Source organism: Vulpes vulpes, chromosome 13 (genome assembly GCF_048418805.1).
Source record: "Vulpes vulpes isolate BD-2025 chromosome 13, VulVul3, whole genome shotgun sequence".
NCBI classification, from domain to species: domain Eukaryota; kingdom Metazoa; phylum Chordata; class Mammalia; order Carnivora; family Canidae; genus Vulpes; species Vulpes vulpes.
The window spans coordinates 95,094,006-95,113,015 of record NC_132792.1 but is presented as its reverse complement, the minus strand read 5'-3'; the positions used below and the strand labels follow the sequence as shown (position 1 = coordinate 95,113,015).

The window sequence follows — 19,010 nt, the reverse complement described above, 5'->3', positions numbered from 1 at the left end:
GATGAAGGCCACACACAAAGTACAAAAGAGCAGAAAGCTAAAAGAATCTGGGTCCCTGAGGGCATCATGCGGCTGCATTACCAGCCTTGGACTGCTGACCTCCAGACTTTTTAATGTGAGAAAAATAAAACCAGTCATTTGTTGTTTAATCTGTTTTTTAGGTCCATTTTTTTTTCAGCTTAATGTTAAGCTGACACATGAATTCACAAGATTATTTAAGGATTAAAAGAGAAAAATCTATGGAAGAGTATAACACAGTTCCTGGCATATAGCAAAGTTACCACTGAATGGGTGCTATTATTTTGGAAAGATTGGGGACTGCCAGCAGGGAACAAAAATCAAATATAGGATAAACAATTTGGGAAGGGAAGAAAAGTGCTGAATAGAAGCTACAATATGGGGGATGCCTGGGTAGCTCAGTGGTTGAGCATCTGCCTTTGGCTCAGGTGGTGATCTCAGGGTCCTAGGATTGAGTCCCACATCAAGGCTCCCTGCAAGGAGCCTACTTTCCCCTCTGCCTATGTCTCTCCTCTCTTTCTGTGTTTCTCATGAATAAATAAATAAAATCTTAAAAAAAAAAAAAAAACAAAACAAGCTACGATAGGGTTGTAAAAAATTCAGATCATGTTTAGAGCCAGGCCATGTGTGTTCTTAAGGGGTCTTGGAGTAGATACTCAGTGTATGTAATTTCTTTTGCTATCCTCTCGGAGAACATAAATTGATATCATGTGTTCATGTGAGAACCTTGATCAACGAAGAAGATGAGACGAGGCAGAGATTTCTAGGAACTCTGAGAACAGTTTTATGTATGTGGTTAGATTTTAGTGAGGCATTCATTCCATTCCGTGTCTCATTTTCTCCTGCTTAAGCAATACTGTCAAAATATGGATTAAAGAAATATTCAAAAAAGACACTGATAAACAAAATGTCACCGAAAATGGTTGACACAAATGTGGTCTGTCATCTTGATGACTCAGACACTAGGTCCCAGAGGAACAGAAGTTTGCTGAATAGAGAAATCTATTTTACTGCCCACTTGGAAGTTAATTAATATCAGTCATTTCAGAAAGACAAATATTACTGAGCTTGAACACATTGGCAGAGAAGAACCTAACAAATTCAGCTTGAAAACTGCACTGGAAAAGTAAAAGTACGATGAAAATAGACTATGTGAAAACCTGGGATATTATGATCAGATCAAAGAATTATGTGAACTTATAGAATATGCAAAAAGAAGAAAGGTTGGTATTTGTGGCTGAGCCTCCAAAGGAATTCACTACAGAATAGTAGCTCATTTCAAGTAAACCAAAGAATGCTGTAAAGTTAAAAGGATTACTAAAATTTAGACCTTTTTTTTTTTTTTAAGACTTAAATGTCAGATAGTGGAAAGACCTAAAGAAGAGCAACTGATTGGGACGCCTGGGTGGCTCAGCGGTTAAATGCCTGCCTTTGGCTCAGAGTGTGATCCTGGATTCCCAGGACTGAGTCCCACATCCTGCTCCTTGCATGGAGCCTGCGTCTCCTCCCTCTACCTGTGTCTCTCATGAATAAATAAATAAAAATCTTAAAACAAACAAACAAACAAACAACTGATTAAGAGAATGAAAATTTGTAGCGATTCACAAAGCCACTGCTGAATGTAAACACCAAGGGAAGACGGAGTAAAAAGATATGAAAGGCAACAAATCATAGACTACAACTATCATATTTTCAAAATTGTAATAAGGTATTACCAAATAAAGTAAATAAACAACTCTTAAGTTAGAGTGCAAATGAAAGCACCTTACTGTTTTAAAGGTGCAAAGCAAGACAATACAACATAAGCACATCCACATTTTAAATAGTTGTGTGGTGGGTAAATGCCATTTAAAAACACGTTCAATAGAAAAATGATTTATAAGTCAGTTTATAGAAGATCAAACAAAATCAATGTTTAATACCAACTTTAACTATAAATAACTAAAAAGAAATGAACTGTCTTCCATCCTGTTTTTGCTTCAACATCTATGTCTTCTGCTCCTTGCCTTTTGGAGAAAACATTGCATTGTAAGGCTGCCGTCTTTTGGGACGAGGACAAGGATCAAGATCTTCCTTAATGTAACCTTAAAAACAAATGACAAATTTAGGAGACTGTATTTGCAACATGTATTTCTCTCAGCATGTACCCAGTAAACATATGACTTATTTAATGCCTTCTAGTTTACATGCTCCTGATTATTATCCATGCAATGTTAATGAATGAATCATTTCACTACTTATCAAATGTGTTGTATACATTATCTCGGCTAATGCTCACACTCCTTTAAGTAGCCTCCACTATACCTCCTTCACAGATGAGGTAATGGAGACCCAAGGAAGTTAAAGAACTTGTTCAAGTTCACAAAGCCACGAAGTGGAAGAGGCTGACACTTTACTAAATAAATGGCTGTCAAACCTCCAGAACCAGAGCTCTTAAGTACTTTCCTAGTTTGCCTATCAGTTGCAAATGGGGAAAAACTGCTAAACGAGAACTCTTCACTATTACAATAATTCCAGGTGCTTATCAACAAGACTTTCTGTGGCAGTTACTTCTTTAGATGACGTGCCCCTATACTCTTCAATCATCCGATTCTCCTAAGGTATCCTGAATCATGTAGTTTGCACTTTGTCATAACCCCTTAAGGTCATAGTAGGTGTATAAACACAGGGTCTATCCAGATTGTTTAATTCTATTTGATGACCAGGCAGGGTCATCAAGTCAAAGGGAAGGTAATTTGGCTTATTAGTGGGGAAAGTGAAAATATGGTAATGGCTACAAGAGACCTTGCATCTTTTGGAAAAACTATCTTACTACTCAATATCTGGAGCTTCAGAGCTGTATACATTCTCAAGTCATATTAAATGTCAGTGCCAATTTGAAGGCGCTAGTTGCAGCAGTCTTCCAAACAATGGTCCTTTTAACTCAGATATGGTTTATAAATACCCAGCATTCTGGATTAAGTGAGGTTTTAAAATCTAAAATTCAGAGTAGTTGCTTTAAAAAGATACTCTCTTTTTAACGATATAACTTTGCTGGCAACTTTTGTAATGTCATTTTATTAAAAGTCATTTTGATGAAAGGAAAGGATAAACGAGAAATTAACTTTCTGAAATTTGAGTGATAAATGAGGATAATGAATACACAATCGTATTTAAGTGATTATACACAATCTCTGGTTTCAATGACATTACTCACAGTGTTAAAGGTAAGCCTTTTATCTTTAGGAATTTATTTTTACGTCTCAGAACTAGCCTCTGAGCAGAAGGTAAAAGGAACCATAGGGAAAAGTCTAATGTTTAGACTTGCATATACACATTATAAAAAAGCCAAAATGTTATAATCTGTACTCTCACCTCTTTCCATACATGTCTGCGTGGAAGGAAAACCAACTTCCCAGAAATTCTCTGGTGTGTTGGGCGGAATGTAGCGGAATCGATGTCTTGAGCAGGAAGCCAATTTCTTTTCTCTTTCTTCTGCTGGAATATCTGCATAATACTAATAATAGAAACTGGTAAGTTTTTTCACTTAGAAATAATAAATGTACTGTTAGGCTTATTGATTACAAACTGGAAGCTAATAAAAAAAAGCTGTCAAAGTATTCAGCATGTTAAAGGGACGGCTGGGTGGCTCAGTGGTTGAGCATCTGCCTTCGGCTCAAAGAGTGATCCCGGGGTCCTGGGATCGAGTCCCACCATCAGGCTCCCTAGAGGGAGTCTGCTTCTCCTTCTGCCTATGTCTCTGCCTTTCTCTGTGTCTCTCATGAATAAATAAATAAAATCTTAAAACAACAACAACAAAGTATTCAGCATGTTAAGGAAACAACATCCACCAAAGATAATATTAGTAATTAATACTAACAGTAACTAGTGCTGGTCTGTGAAATCTTTGCTCCACAAATGAGAAAAGGAGCCAGGAGCTTGTATCGCAAGGTAAAAGCAATATGCTGCTTTTCTCATTGATAAAGTCTTACAATACAAAAACAAAAACTGCCAGCTTAATAGTGTGCTGAGTGATGTAGTTGATTTATATACTGGCACAATCTCAACTGTCAGATGAATAACAAAATTGCACTTTGAACAGCACTTTTCTCAGTTGTTATTTGGATATAACATGTGTGTTCTGAAGTAATTTTCTTATTTAAGTAATTTTCTTATCTAAGTTTTTACAAATAAAAGTTTAGCTCTGCAGTTGCAGGTTTCATGACTTCCCCCTTCAGGCTATTTTTTCAATTAGGATCAACGATGTATTGTTTCTTACAACTGCAAATAAAGAACTTGAACTTCATAAAAACAAGGCTAAAATTTATTTTTATTTTTAAAAAAGATTTTATTTATTTATTCATGAGAGATACAGAGAGAGAGAGGCAGAGACATAGGCAGAGGGAAAAGCAGGCTCCCTGCAGGAAGTATAAAAAAGAAAAGAAAAATTAGGACAGAGGTATATGGGAATTCTCTGTACTTTCTGCTCAATTTTGTTGTGGATCTTACACTTTCAAAAAACAGTTGATTAAAATAAAACAACAGAAGGAAAGCACATAGCAGCTATTTTAGTAGTCCAGAGTGATGAAATGGTGCCTTGGTCCAGGGGATTAGTGGTGGTGAAAGTTAAGTGGGTGGAAATGAGATACACTTTGAAGGTAGAACTGATGGGATTTGCTAATAGATCTGTTACTGAGATACGAAAAGAATAGAGGATAGTTATAAGAGCTTTGGTTTAAATAGCTAGAAGAATGGACTTATAGGAGATTCAGTTGAGTAGGGGATCAGTGGTAAAAACTCTGCTTTTGGAAATGGTGAAATTTGAGATGATTATTACACTTCCATATGTATATTACATATTCCACAGGTCGGAACAGACACTGGGATACATTTTAGCAACTGTCAGCATATAGATAATATTTAAATACACAGGACTGGCACTTTCACTCCTGGTCATGAGAGAGTAACAGGGAACAGATTTATCTCCTATCTTAAACAACAAAAATATTGGAATAAAATATAAGAGACAATGGTTTTTAGAGACTGAATAGCAGACAGCATAAGAAATGATTCCTGAGAAAAAGAAAGCAAATTAACAGTTTGCACTATACCTGCACTATAAACTATCCATATGTAACTAACTTTGCTTGGTTATCAAATTTTCTTTCTTTTCTTTTTCTTTCCCCTTTTCTTTCCTTTCCTTTCCTTTCAAGATTTTATTTATTTATTTGAGATCGAGCAAGAGCAAGCATGAGTGGGAGGTGAGAGGTGGACAGAGGGAGAAGCAGACTCCCTGCTGAGCAGGGAGCCCAATGTGGAACTTGATCCCAGGGCTCCAGGATCACGCCCTGAGCCGAAGGCAGATGCTCAACTGCTGAACCACCCAGGCGTCCCAAAAGAAAATTTTAAAGGGGGACTAAATCATTAGAGGCAGGCATCTAATAGCTAACAGATAGCAAGGGAAGTAATTAAAAAAAACATGTTTCAGAAAAACACAGAACCTGCATGAGATATTTAGTGATAGGATAATTAGTACTAATTCTACGTCATTAGTCCAAGATAGCCAATATATAAAAGGAAAATGTAATTGTGTTCAAGGATGACACAGAACCTGTTCATCACATTTTGTTTAGGAAGGAGTATTTGGGGAAAAAGTTAAGAGCTTATAGTTATCAATTATTTAGAAAAAAAATTATGGATACATCTCATTTCCTGAGAGTACTGGTATAATAAATGTTAAAGATTCCTACTAAAATATCAGAATTTTCCCCAACAGCAATAGAATAAGGAAGGGTCTTTGCTATAATATAACACCAGGGGAAAGAAATTAAAACAAATACAAATAAACAGGGAAAAGAAAAACGGCACAAATGTCTTAAGCTGGTAAAATGAATAAGGGCTTAGGCTCCAAATTCACTTAGTGAAAGTCTGAGAGACTGAGGGCTTTCATTTCCATGTATTTAGATCTCTCAAGTCACAGCCAGTGTGCTCTTTAATTATGCATCCTGCTATTCCTGGCTCAAACTAGGTTTCTAGATACAAATATAGTCTCTATGATTTTTAAGTCATGCATTCTATGATCTATAAAGCCATATTTTAAAAAATCCACTGGACAGTATTTACATTAGTACTTACAATTTCACATTCCTTGCATGTGTGTCCAAGCAATTTCCTTCTCTCTTCTTTTTTCCGAACTACCTCAATATGAGGAAAATTTTGTAACCTAGTCTCTCTGGAAGAAAAAGGAATTAAATTTAAAAATTAATCCACTGTTACTACAAAGATCTTTGGTTTAGATTTTTAATTAATGAAGGTGAGAGCCTAGAGGAGAAATAATCCCAAAACATTTATTCATTTTACTTGAAATGTTTATTATGTTAGAAAAACATTTTGGGCAGTCCCAGTGGCGCAGTGGTTTAGCGCCGCCTGCGGTGCAGTGGTTTAGCGCCGCCTGCAGCCCAGGGCGTGATCCTGGAGACCCTGGATAGAGTCCCACATCAGGCTCTCTGCATGGAGCCTGCTTCTCTCTCTGTGTCTCTATGAATAAATATATAAAATCTTAAAAAAAACAAACATTTTTTCATGCATTCTTCTCTAAATACTTATTAGATACCTACTATTTGTCAGGTATTTTTATGTATATTGTTCTCTAACTGAAAAGAAAAAACCCTATTACTTCATAGTTTTGGCTCTGGATGGCAGAAAATAATATATAAAACAACCTAATTTATTATTATTATTTAAAGATTTTATTTATTTATTTAGAGAGAGAACATGTGGGCAGTCGGGAGGAGTCGAGAAGGACAGAGATAATCCCAGGCAGCCTCTGTGCTGAGCATGGAACCTGATGTGGGGCTTGATCTCACAACCCTGAGATCATGACCTGTGCTGAGACCAAGAGTCAGATGCTTAACTGACTGAGCCACCCAGGAGCCCTGAAAATAACCTAATTTAAAAAGAAATGCTGTACTATTAAAGTCAGGAATTGGTATTCCATAACATAACCAAGAAAGAGAATAACTGCCTGTTAATTCAGTTTTCTTTAAGAACCTGTATTTCTGGGCTAATCTACTCCCCTCCCTCAAAAAAGAGATTCAATGGGATGCCTGGGTGGCTCAGGGGTTGAGTGCCTGCCTTTGGCTCAGGTCATGATCCCGGGGTCGTGGGATTGAGTTTCATATCGGGCTTCCCGCAGGGAGCTTGCTTCTTCTCCCTCTGCTTAGGTCTCTAGCTCTCTCTGTCTCTCATGAATAAATTAAAAAAAAAAAAAAAGAAAAGAAAAGATTCACCTGTTTGTATGTTATTTGTCATTTTCTCTAAAAATTCCTTTTGCTGCCTCCACCAACCCTAGATACTTCAAAATGTTAGGAATAATTATTTGTGCTTGTCCTTAAATGGATCAGATCCTACTGAGAACTACTGGGAACTGAAGAGGGTCAAAGCCATGAGGTATGTATTAATGAGGTATAGAGTGTTTTGGGAAGAAAGAGCAAGCAGAAAGTATGGAAATTTTTAATATACTGTATCCTGCTATAAATTTTAAAGCCAAATATAGAAAGTCCAAACTTACAAAATAGGTAAATGAAGAATTAAATGATGGTATATATATTTGTTTATAATAGAAATCTCCCCCAGGAGCTTCAACAGCCTGACTCACAAAATCTGATTTGTGAAACGATTTATTGGTAACATATCTACTCCTCTGAGGCATTCTGATCACATGCCCCTCTAGTTGACAAATACTTTCTCTCAAAAGGAAGCTTTAATTGCTCTAGATCAAAGTATATGAGGTTATAGGTTCTGGGGTGGGGCTAAAACCCAGGAACTCTCAACTTTAGAACAATCTGTAACTTAAAAGGACAGATAAAAATTGCTTTCTTTCAAATAGTTTATGGACTTTTAAAAGCTTTTGCAGAATACATTTTGGCCATATCCTCTCCTTTGTTGTTTATTCTGCTTTTGTTGTTAAAATGCTGTCAGGAATCTATTAGCACTCTGGCATCTGTAGCAGACCTTAAGCATCACCTAAAAGATTACTAAGCTTCTTGTTCTAAAAAACAACCCATCTTCCCAGGCTTTGCTAGTATTGTCTATGGGGAAAGGAATAATGCTAATCTTAAGACTTTTACCATCCTTATGCCTTATACTCAACTCTTAGGTCTCCAGCTATCTAATGGTTTCAGAATAAATAGAACTACACATGCTTTTAAAAAGTTAGTGAACCTTCAATATGAAAAATTTGAAATGACAGTTCTTACTCTGCAATCCTACTTCAAGGAATCTACCCCAAAGATACACAACAATACAAAAAGAGAATGTACGTTATTCACTGCAGTGTTCTGTGTTAGCAAAACTATAAACATCCCAAATACCCATTACTAAGGAAGAAACTATGGTACAAACATAAAATACTATGCAACTAAAAAGAGAAATGTGGAATACCATCATACAAAATTATGAGTGATTTCTAGCATATATACTTAAATGAAAAAATCAAAAGCAAAATGGAGAGAAGTATATATAACACCCTACCATTTGTTTAAGGGGAGAGAAAACAAAAATATATTTCTGTATAGATATCTTTTATTTTTTAAAAAAGACTGAAAACCCTCATTTTTAACGAATGGTTACCTTTAGGGGTGGGAGCTGATACGGTAATGGGGACAATGACAGAAACTAGAGTATCTGAAAACACCTTGTTTTGTAGCCTCTGAAACCATGTACGTATTTTACATAATTAAAAAAAATATTTATTTATTCATGAGAGACACAGAGAGAGGCAGAGAGAGAAGCAGGCTCCATTCAGGGAGCCCAACACGGGACTTGATCCCGGGACTCTGGGATCAGGCCCCGAGCCAAAGACAGATGCCCAACCACTAAGCCACACAGGCATCCCTATTTTACATAATTTTTTAAAAAAGAATTAAGATAAAAAGAAAAAATTTCTACAAAATTCAAAAGCAAAATAAAGCCAACCAAAGACTGAATCAGTGACATACCTACACAAAAAATAATTATTTTTTGTGTATTTTTCCAAATGGCTTTAAAACACAGTGACTGGACTGTACATTTATAATAGTCCTAACTTTTTTCATTTTTATAATTTTTATTGTATGAAAATTTGCAGATAACATGGTTGTTCTAATAGATCTTAAGAACAAAACCCCCCACAAAAACACATTAAACCATTTTCATAAATCATAATTATTGGTGATAATTTATGTTATTCTGAGATTGCTCAATATACTAAAGAATAAAGTTAAAGAGAAATGTTGTTGGTAGCATTGAGAGGTGGGATTCTCAGAAGGGGAAAGTAGGTACAGATGTGAGACAAAAGAGGTTATTACATAAAGATCTTGAAGTTGCAGCTATCAATATGAAAAAGTATAGTTATCTTAAAAATCAAAATGAAACAAAAACCTTATTCCTAACTCTGTCCACCCAAAAGATCTAGAAACAATGACTAATAGTAGCAATGAACAACCCTAGTGCTCAGAATAAAACACACAAAACATTTAAATCCATGAGTTCATAATAACACCATAAATAAAAACTCCCTCTCTCATAATCTTGGGGCCCTGGGATGGAGGCCTGCATTGGGCTCCCTGCTCAGTGGGGGTCTGCTTCTCCCTCTCACTCTGCCCCTCCCCCTGCTCATGCTCTCTCTCAAATAAACAAAATCTTTAAATAAAAAAAACCAAACAAACAGAATTTGCCACCTTTGAACAAAGGGCACAAAGCAGCATCATGGTTCAAAATCAAGATGTTCAGTTTTTCTTTTAAGGTTTAAAAACAAAACCCTCATGTGGGACGCCTGGGTGCAACGGTTTAGCGCCTGCCTTTGGCCCAGGGTGTGATCCTGGAGACTCAAGATCAAGTCCCACGTCAGGCTCCCTGCATGAAGCCTGCTTCTTTCTGCCTGTGTCTCTGCCTCTTTCTCTGGGTCTCTCATGATTACATAAATAAAATCTTTAATAAAACAAAAACAATAACAACAAAAAAAAAAACAACCCTCATGCAATAATTCTTAAGCACAACCTAAGGCTTGCCACCTAAAGTCTTATTACTATGTAAGTTACAGTATATAATTTAACAAATTCCTGAAATTTAAATAAAGTCCACAATAAAACAGAACCGGAATAACATTTGTTATAAAAAAGAGAAAATAACTATTGCCACTGTTAGAGTAGTGGTGATATCAATTGCCTTATTTGTAATATTAATTTTTATGCCTGACTCCATCTTTTTTTATGATGATAAAATAAAATAAGTGATCTGCACCTGTTTTTAACCAAAGTAGCAATTTAACAGTTCAGTGATACTCTGACAACGATAGCTCTGTTTTACTTCCAATCACATCACTAGTATTAATCAAGGCCAACTTACCTTTCATCATCCTTAAAATATAGCTCCACAGATGCTTTCTGCTTGACTTTATCTTGTTTATTATCATCATGAACTGTAAACAAAACACACATACCACACACTGAATGAAGAACTAAGAAAAAGTTTTTTTTGCAACAGGAATGACTTATATCAAAACTTCCATTCTTATTGGATTTCATACTGTAGGCTACTGGGCAATTCATTTAAATTTTCTGTAAATTTTTTTTTCGTCTGCTTAATGAGCTGATTATCTTGTTTACCTCAGAATTACTCGAGACAAAAATCTTACCTAGAAAACTATTTTAATTAAAAAAAATTAAAAAAAGATTTTATTTATTCATGAGAGACACACACAGAGAGAGAGGCAGAGACATAGGCAGAGGAGGAAGCAGGCCCCCCGCTGAGTAGGGAGCCCAATGCGGGACTTGATACTTGAGTTCTGGGATCATGCCCTGAGCCAAAGGCAGATGCCCAACCACTGAGCTACCCAGGTGTCCCTAGAAAACTATTTTAGATTTAAAAACTATATATACGACATATATGTACATATGTGTAGATTACATATAAATATCAAGTATTTTAGACTTTAAAAAGAGTTAGTCTGATGCCCATTATCATTTGGCATCAGACAAGACAGCTTTTAATAAGTTTCATTTTTAGTCTTGTTGATTTTTATTTTTAAAGTAAGCTCTATGCCCAACATAGGGTTCAAACTCACAACCCTGAGATCAAGAGTCACAAGCTCCAAGTAGGTGGTCCAGTCCTACTGATTTTTTTAATGTGTCTTTGAGGTAGATTAATTAGGAAATAGAGGTTAAAAAGTTTTATCAGAAAATTGGTGACAAAATTAGAACAGAAGCTCAGGGAAATGAATCCCAAATTGTCTAGACCCAAATAGCCAACTGCTATTGTGTATTCAAATAATCAAAATTTATCAAGCATCTTGCTAAGTTCTGGCCATGTAATGTCCAACAGAAGAAACCAGGTCTCCTGTCCTCCTGGAGTTTATGCCACAGTGAGGGAAAAAGGCATTAAGCAAGTAGATAGCTAAAGCTTATCTGAGGAAGTGGGAACTACTTCAGCCACAAAAAGCAAGAGTGGAGAATGGAGAAGGTTCCAGGTAAAGTTCTTGAGATGGGATAAAGTTTGGTATAAGAACTAAGAAAAGGCCAGTGTGGTTGAGATTGAGTGAAGAAAGGTGTTAGGAAAGATGAGACTGAAGGGGTAGGCAAGTACCATATCATGATGTGCTCTGAAGACCAAAAATAGTTTCCCTGGAAGTTTCCTCCTGTTCTGCTTCTCAAACACATGTTCTCTGCTGTCTCTTCCCTTCCCCTCTGGAGGGATGATTTCTGCCACCACAGCTTAGTTATGCTGGTTTTAAAACTTTGTATCAATGGAATTACATAGTATGTATTCTTTTCCATCTTTTGGATTTTTCTAGCTCAACAGATTTTAGATTATTGCTGAGTCTAATACCCTCCTTTTTGTTGACAAGTAGATGAGTTTACCACAATTTGTATTTCGTTACCTGTTGATGGACATTTGGTTTATTTCTAATTTTGAGCTCCTACAAATAGCACTATGAACATTCTTGAGCACAATGCTTTAAGAATGTGTTTTCATTTTTTTAAAAAGAGATTTTATTTATTTATTTAAGAGAGAGAGCATGAGCAGTACGGGATGGGGGAAGAGAAGGAAAGAAAAGCAAGCACCCCACTGAGCAGGGAGCCTGATGTGGAGCTTGATCCCAGGACTCTGGGATCATGACCTGAGCTGAAGGCAGATGCTTAACCGATTAAGCCACCCATGTGCCTCTGTTTTCATTTTTCTTGTTTATATTATATACCTAGGAATGGAATTGCTAGGTACTATGGTGGGTATGTATATAACTTTATAAGAAACTGACAAACCTCAATAAAGCTGTTAAAAAAAGCCTTGCTGAACTCTTTTCCATAGCACAATTTTATATTCCCACCAGCAAAGAATGAGAGTTCCAGTTGCTCTTCACTCTTGCTCATGTCAGATATTTTTTTTTCTCATGTCAGATATTACCAGTCTTTTTAACCATTTCAGTGGATGTGAAGTGGTATCTCAGTCCCTCATGTCCAATAATGTTGGGAATATATTTTATTTATTTATTTTTAATTTTTTTTTTTATGTTGAGCATATTTACATGTGTTTACTGGCCCTTCAAATATCTTTTCATTGAAGGTTTTTAAGTAAGAAGATAATACAATCCAACTTACATGTGAAATAAATGAATTTTAATTTTGTGCAGAGAATGGATTGAAAAGGAGAAACAACTGTCATAAAAAGACTAGTCAGGAGGCCTGCAGTTGAAGAGGTGGAGAGGAGAGTGGCTGAGACTAGAGCAGTGGCTACAAAGATGGAGAGAAGTGAAGTGATAGGAGACATTTTAGAGATAGTAGTGCCAGGGTATCAGACTGGGCATGATGAGGAGGTGAAAGGAGAAGTCAAATATGACTCCCACATTTCTATCTTTAGTAATCAGGACGATAGTAACTGAGGTTTAAGGAGACCAGGAAAGGCAGGGGTAGATCAAATTTCGGTAGGAAAATAAAGATTTCTAATTTGAATTTATTAAGTTCAAGGTGTTCATAAGATGTCCAAGAGGTAGCTGGATTCAAGCCTGGGGTTCAGAAGAGAGAGGACAAGGCTAGGAATAATGAATATATAGAAACGTCTTCACATGACTTCCACTACAACACATATTCCTGTTTCCTTCCTATTTTACTAGCTGTAGCTTCTTCCAACTTCCTTTGCTGGCTCTTCTTTCTTTCTCCGATCTTTTAAAGTTGTCATACCCTAGAGGTCAGAACTTGAAATGCTTCTCTGATCTCACTCAGTTTTGTGGCCTTAAGTACCATCATCTACTTGCTGTTGACCTCCTGCCCCCTAAATCATTTCTTTATCCTGGAGGTCCTGTCCAAACTCAACACCCTATCAATTACCTACTGATACTTCCACTTGAATATCTAGTAAAGTATTAACATGTCTGGAGCTAAGCTTTTGGTACCCTCCCTGAAACTTGTTCTTTCTAAAAAAGATGAGGTAGAATTTTGTGATATGACGGTCAAGAAAATGAAATAAATGGACAGTAAAATCCTAAACCATGTGACTGAGAAAAATGAAAAAGTCTGAAAGGTCATTTGGTAAGAAATAAATGGAACCTGGCCTGGATATGTTAAGTTTAAGTTGTTGAAGAGACACAAAAGTAGCATTTGCATTTATATTACATTTTCTCTAAGAATTACAGGACTGGGATTCATCAGAGAGGTCAAACTAGAGATACAGAGGTAGTTAAGAAAAGCATGAGAAAAATATATGAGAAAGAAAACAGAGTCCTGGGATACTCTAGGAAGAAGTTCCCAGAGATCAAAAGAACAGTACAGCACTGACACAAATGATTGAGAAGAAACTTTGGGATGGTCAGTGTAAGATGTAACTTAAGAAAAAAAAAAAAAAAGACAGAAATTAACAATTATGTCTAGTAAAAGAACCCCCCCGCCCCTTAAAGATTTTATTTACTCATGAAAGACACAGAAAGAGAGGCAGAGACACAGGCAGAGGGAGAAGCAGGCTCCATGTGGGAGCCCGATGTGGGACTCGATCCCAGGTCTCCAGGATCACGCCCTGAGCTAAAGGCATATGATCAACCACTTGAGCCACCCAAGTGCCCCTTCCTCTCCCCCCCTAAAGTGAAAACAATTAGCAAAAGGCTCTTCTTGGGGGAAAAAAGTAAGCTGAACAGTTGTAAATTTTTATTACAAAAGTTGGCCTGATCAAATTTTTGCCATGGACTGAACAAGCAAAAAACCCTGCTGTTTTGTACCTTTGGTTAAGGTCTTTCTCGCTTTGAGCTAATAAGGGCTGTATTTTTAAAAACCTGATGGAAGCACAAGGAAAACATAATCAAGAGAATGTACTATAGCAGAAGGTGTGCTCATTTATAACCTTTGCACTGGACTACAAATTCCCTTTTATTCACAAAAAGAAAATGAGACATTTAACTTTAACTTTCAATTCAGATTATCTACTTGGAGTTTCACTTATTCTTTTGATTGCTACCTTGCACTATAAACTACTGCTTCTAACATAAAGAGTTTTAAAAAGATTGATACATATAGTTACATTATGTTGTTTGGGAAGGAAGGTAAAGCATTCAAACAGAAAATGAGTCTGAATTTTCTATAAAACTTTCTCCTTCCACTGTATTACAATGATTAATTTATTACTTGACAAAAAAAAAAATCTCAAAACTTTTATGAACTTTATGAGTAAGGTACAAAGAAATTTGTAGTATTCAATCAAGATTAATTTTTTAGTTTTTAAAGATTTTATTTATTTGAGAGAGTGAGAGCGCAAAACTGAGAGGGTGAGAGTGTACAAGAGAGCATGAGCGGAGGGAGGGGCAGAGGGAGCAGCAGACTCCCCACTGAGTAGGGAGCTGGACCTGGGGCTTAATCCCAGGACCCTGGGATCATGACCTAAACCGAAGGTAGCCACTTAACCAACCAAGCCACCCAGGCACCTCAATTTCTTAGTTTTGATGAATATTTTATGGTAGTATTTAATATAAGGGGAAACTGAATGAAAGGTACAGAGAATTCTCTTAATTATTTTTTTCCTTCTGAGCTATCTTTTGTAACTTTTTTACTGGTCTGAAATTATCTCACTATCTAAAAGAAATTTATGTAAGAAATATGAAATTTTAATTGTTAATATATACCTCATCAAGCCTTTGTTAACTAGCTCCTTGACTTGATTTACTAAACTGAGTGTAACTGAGGAGCCATAATTAGGAAGAAAATAGTCTTACTGTTTGGTTTCTTTGTGGTAGTTGACAATCCCTCTTCTTCATCTGCCACCTGGGGGAAGCTATCTGCCAAACAGGATTCATATTCTTCATGTGTTGTCCGATCAAACATATCTTCCAAGCTATCATTCATTTTTCTTTCTCCATCTGTGTAAAAGAGCATTGGCTTAGGGCAAGAAGCAAGCTTTTTGCTTTCTATGTAGACCAATGTGAAATGTGTAGTAACTGCCACAAAATACACTTGCCTCAGATGTACATGGGGCAACAATAAACCAAGTCTAGATAGTTACTGTATTTATAAAGACTTAGCGCTTTAAATGTCCCTTACTCATGTGCAGAGAATGCTACTTTTTTGTTGCTGTCATTACATACATAAAAATCTTTTTCTCCCTCTTAGCTCATGTATAATTCATACTATGCAGGGCAGTGCTGGTGGCTCAGTGGTTTAACACCACCTTCGGCCCAGGGCATGATTCTGGAGACCCAGGATCGAGTCCCACGTCGGGCTCCCTGCATGGAGCCTGCTTCTCCCTCTGCCTGTGCCTCATTCTCTCTGTCTTTCATGATTAAATAAATAAAATCTTTATAAAAAAAATAGTAATTCATACTATGCTAAAACGAGTCTTACCAAAAACTGTAAGGAATAGAATATGCATCATAATGAATGATGAAAAATACTAAGTTTAAATAAAAAGTGTATAAACAGCTGACATTAAAATCTATAGAATCTTGCTCATCTGCTTTTTTTCTAATGTACTTGCAAAAAATGTAATTTCTTACATCATTATTAACTATTTCTTACCATCATTATTGGTAATTGAATACTGATAGAAATAATGAATTCAATTCCTCATTTGAAATGTTAAGTGCTAAATTCATCTTCAGAGTACTAACTACATTTCCTACTATATAATCACATTTTGAAAAACAGCAGTTAACTAAAAAACAGAAATAGATCCAACTGGCTAACAAAGATGATGGAGCAGAAGCCTGCTGAAATTCCTCTCTATAAAAGAATCACTTCCCCAACCCCCAATCCCTCTCTTTCTTTTTTAAACAGAAATAAGGAAAACATTATCAGGAGCTGATACCAGAACAAAATACTCTTAAAACCAAAATATCTTCTTCTTCTTTTTTTTTTTTTTTTAAAGATTTTACTTATTTATTCATGAGAGACACAGAGAGAGGCAGAGACATAGGCAGAGGGAGAAGCAGGCTTCCCACAAGGGGCCCGATGCAGGACTCGATCCCGGGACTCTGGGATCATGCCCTGAGCTGAAGGCAGATGCTCAACCACTGAGCCACCCAGGCGTCCCAAAACCAAAGTATCTTCTTAAGAAGAAAGTTACTTAGGTGTCATTCACTATAAAAGGACAATAAATAACTGTTAAAGATTCTTTTAATAGGTATTGTCCTTTCCATGTAGACAGCCAGCTACTTGATCTTATAGTTACTTATTCCTAAAGAACAAAGAATTAAGGCAAAGACTACTACAATTTTTTCTTACATACTGCAGTTAGGGCAGCAAGAGATAGTGTTTCTTCTTCTTCTTCTTTTTTTTTTTTTTAAAAGATTTACTTATTTGAGAAAGAGAGAGAGAGAGTATGTGCATGAGCAGGGATAGGAGCCAAAGGAGACAGAGAGATTGGGGCAGCAGATCCCTTTTGAGCGGGGAGCCTGACATAGGGCTCAATACAACAACTGTGAGATCACGACCTGAGGTGAAACCAAGAGACAAACGCTTAACAGCCATCCAGGTGCCCCAAGATAAAGTATTTCAAAAGAAGTGAGAATAAGGGACACCTAGGTGGCTCATGGTTGAGCATCTGCCTTTGGTTCAGGGCGTGATCCTGGGGTCCCAGGATCGAGTCCTGCATTGTGCTCCCCAGGGAGCCTGCTTCTCCCTATGCCTGTCTCTCTCCCTATCTCTCTCATGAATGAATAAATAAAATCTTAAAAGGAGTGAGGACAAGACTGGCTTCAGCCCTGGGCAGGCACATACAGAATATTCAGAACAAGATAGGATATGTACATATAGTCTGATTGTCCTCAGCTACTAGCAGATGATCCCTGGAAAATGTCCTTGCTTTTGGCACTGCATTCTCTGTGGCAGATCCTAACCCCTCAATACATAAGGGTGTAAGTGACACTATTCCTGGGATATTGCTAAGATGGTGCCAACCAAAATCCTTCTGTTCCCGAGTCTTTTAGAAATTCAAGGCTTTATTTTATTTATTTGAGAGAGAGAATGAATGAGCATGAGAGAGACAGAGAGCGAGCACGAGCAGGGGGGAAGGGCAGAAGTAGAAGTAGACTCCCTGCTGAGCAGGGAGCCTGATGCAGGGCTCGATCCCAGGAGCCTGGGATCATGATCTGAGCTGAAAGCAGACGGTTAACCAACTGAGCCACACCCAGGCACCACAAAATCAAGGCTTTAGATGAATAATTAATAGTTTGTCACCACAAAAGGCTAAATATCCTTTTCTGTAGAAGCAGAATATGGCAGAGTAACTCAGCATATATACGATTACTCTTAGTTTACTGTTAACTTACACTAATACTTATCAGTAGAGTCTCCCCTTTTCATACCTTATCAAATTGCTTTGGAAATTCTGCTTTCTCAAATAGGACTCTCAATATTCCCTTTTACAAAAAATTATCTAGGGATAATACTAGGGATCACAGCAAACATTTTCTTAAAAAGGTCAGACAGGAAATATTTTTGGTCTGGGGGCCCAAGAAGGTCTGCAACTACTACTCAGCTCTGCTGTGGTACCATGCATGCAGCCACAGGCAATACATAAACAAGTGAGCCTGTGTTCCAATAAAACTTTATTTATAAAACTGGCAGCTGGTTGTGGTTTGCTGAGCCCTGGACAATTTGAGTTCTTTCTGGAAAAAAAAGATTTTGGCTAAAGATATTTTCCCCTTATAATACTGAAACTGAGCTTTACTAAGAGAAATCTATTCATCAGAACAAGAAAAAACCCCTGGTTTATGGTGAAGAGGTCACTTCTGGTCATCAGTGCAATGGTATGACTATAAACTTCCCTCTACATTTTTATTAAATTAAAAAAAAAATCAAATCTTACTTGGACTTTTCTCTCCCTTCTGCTCTTGCTTCTTCATTTTTAAAAGCACAGTTTCACTAACCAATGTGCAGTCCATGTCCACTGTCTCTCCTCCTGCTAATCTTGACTGACTGCCATCCTAAATATTTAAAAATTCAAAAATTTTAACAATTATCCCATATGGCCTTATATTTACTTTTTAAAAATTCTGGTAAAATATACACAGCATGAAATTGACCATTTTTTACCATATTTTAAGTGTACACGTCAATAGCATTAAGTTAAATTTATTTTTATTCTTTAGGAATATATATAGATTTAGGTTTTATTGCCTGTAAAACATTTTAGCTTCAATACACAAGTATCCTCTCTCAAGCCCACAAAAAGAAGGACTGCTGCCAAGGAAGGGAGAGATGCATACCACTGACCTCCCTGGGCTTCTCCTCCCTTTCTTCCCCATTTGGCTTCACAGTAATGAATGTCAGTGTACACAAAGAACAACAATTTCATACTGTACCAAGTTAAATACTTCATTAATATGCTCCCAAGTGAAAGAGTACTTTTCAAACTATATAAAACCTAAAAACAAGCCAAGAGTTATTTCCACTAGAAATTTTAATTTATCTTTTTTTTTTTTTTTTAAGAGCAGGGGAGGGGCAGATGGAGAAGGAGAGAGAGAATCTTAAGCTGGCTCCATGCCCAGCATAAGGCCAATG

At 36.7% G+C, this 19,010-nt stretch overlaps 1 protein-coding gene across 8 annotated transcripts in view; it reads right to left on the bottom strand.

Moving 5' to 3' along the window:
• Nucleotides 1-1,705: 1,705 nt before the first annotated feature.
• Nucleotides 1,706-19,010, bottom strand: part of RBBP8 (RB binding protein 8, endonuclease) — a 101,550-nt gene continuing 84,245 nt past the window's right edge. For 6 of the 8 annotated variants that reach the window (XM_026006536.2, XM_072735075.1, XM_072735074.1 and 3 more), the window contains 6 exons: nucleotides 18,316-18,433; nucleotides 15,227-15,370; nucleotides 10,384-10,456; nucleotides 6,133-6,229; nucleotides 3,373-3,514; nucleotides 1,706-2,102 (listed from right to left, as the gene is read on the bottom strand). In XM_026006536.2, coding sequence (XP_025862321.2) covers nucleotides 2,005-2,102; nucleotides 3,373-3,514; nucleotides 6,133-6,229; nucleotides 10,384-10,456; nucleotides 15,227-15,370; nucleotides 18,316-18,433 — 672 coding nt within the window. In that variant the 3' untranslated portion in view covers nucleotides 1,706-2,004. The remainder of the gene's footprint in view (nucleotides 2,103-3,372; nucleotides 3,515-6,132; nucleotides 6,230-10,383; nucleotides 10,457-15,226; nucleotides 15,371-18,315; nucleotides 18,434-19,010) is intronic. The other 2 variants (XM_072735079.1, XM_072735078.1) reach the window with 1 other exon arrangement.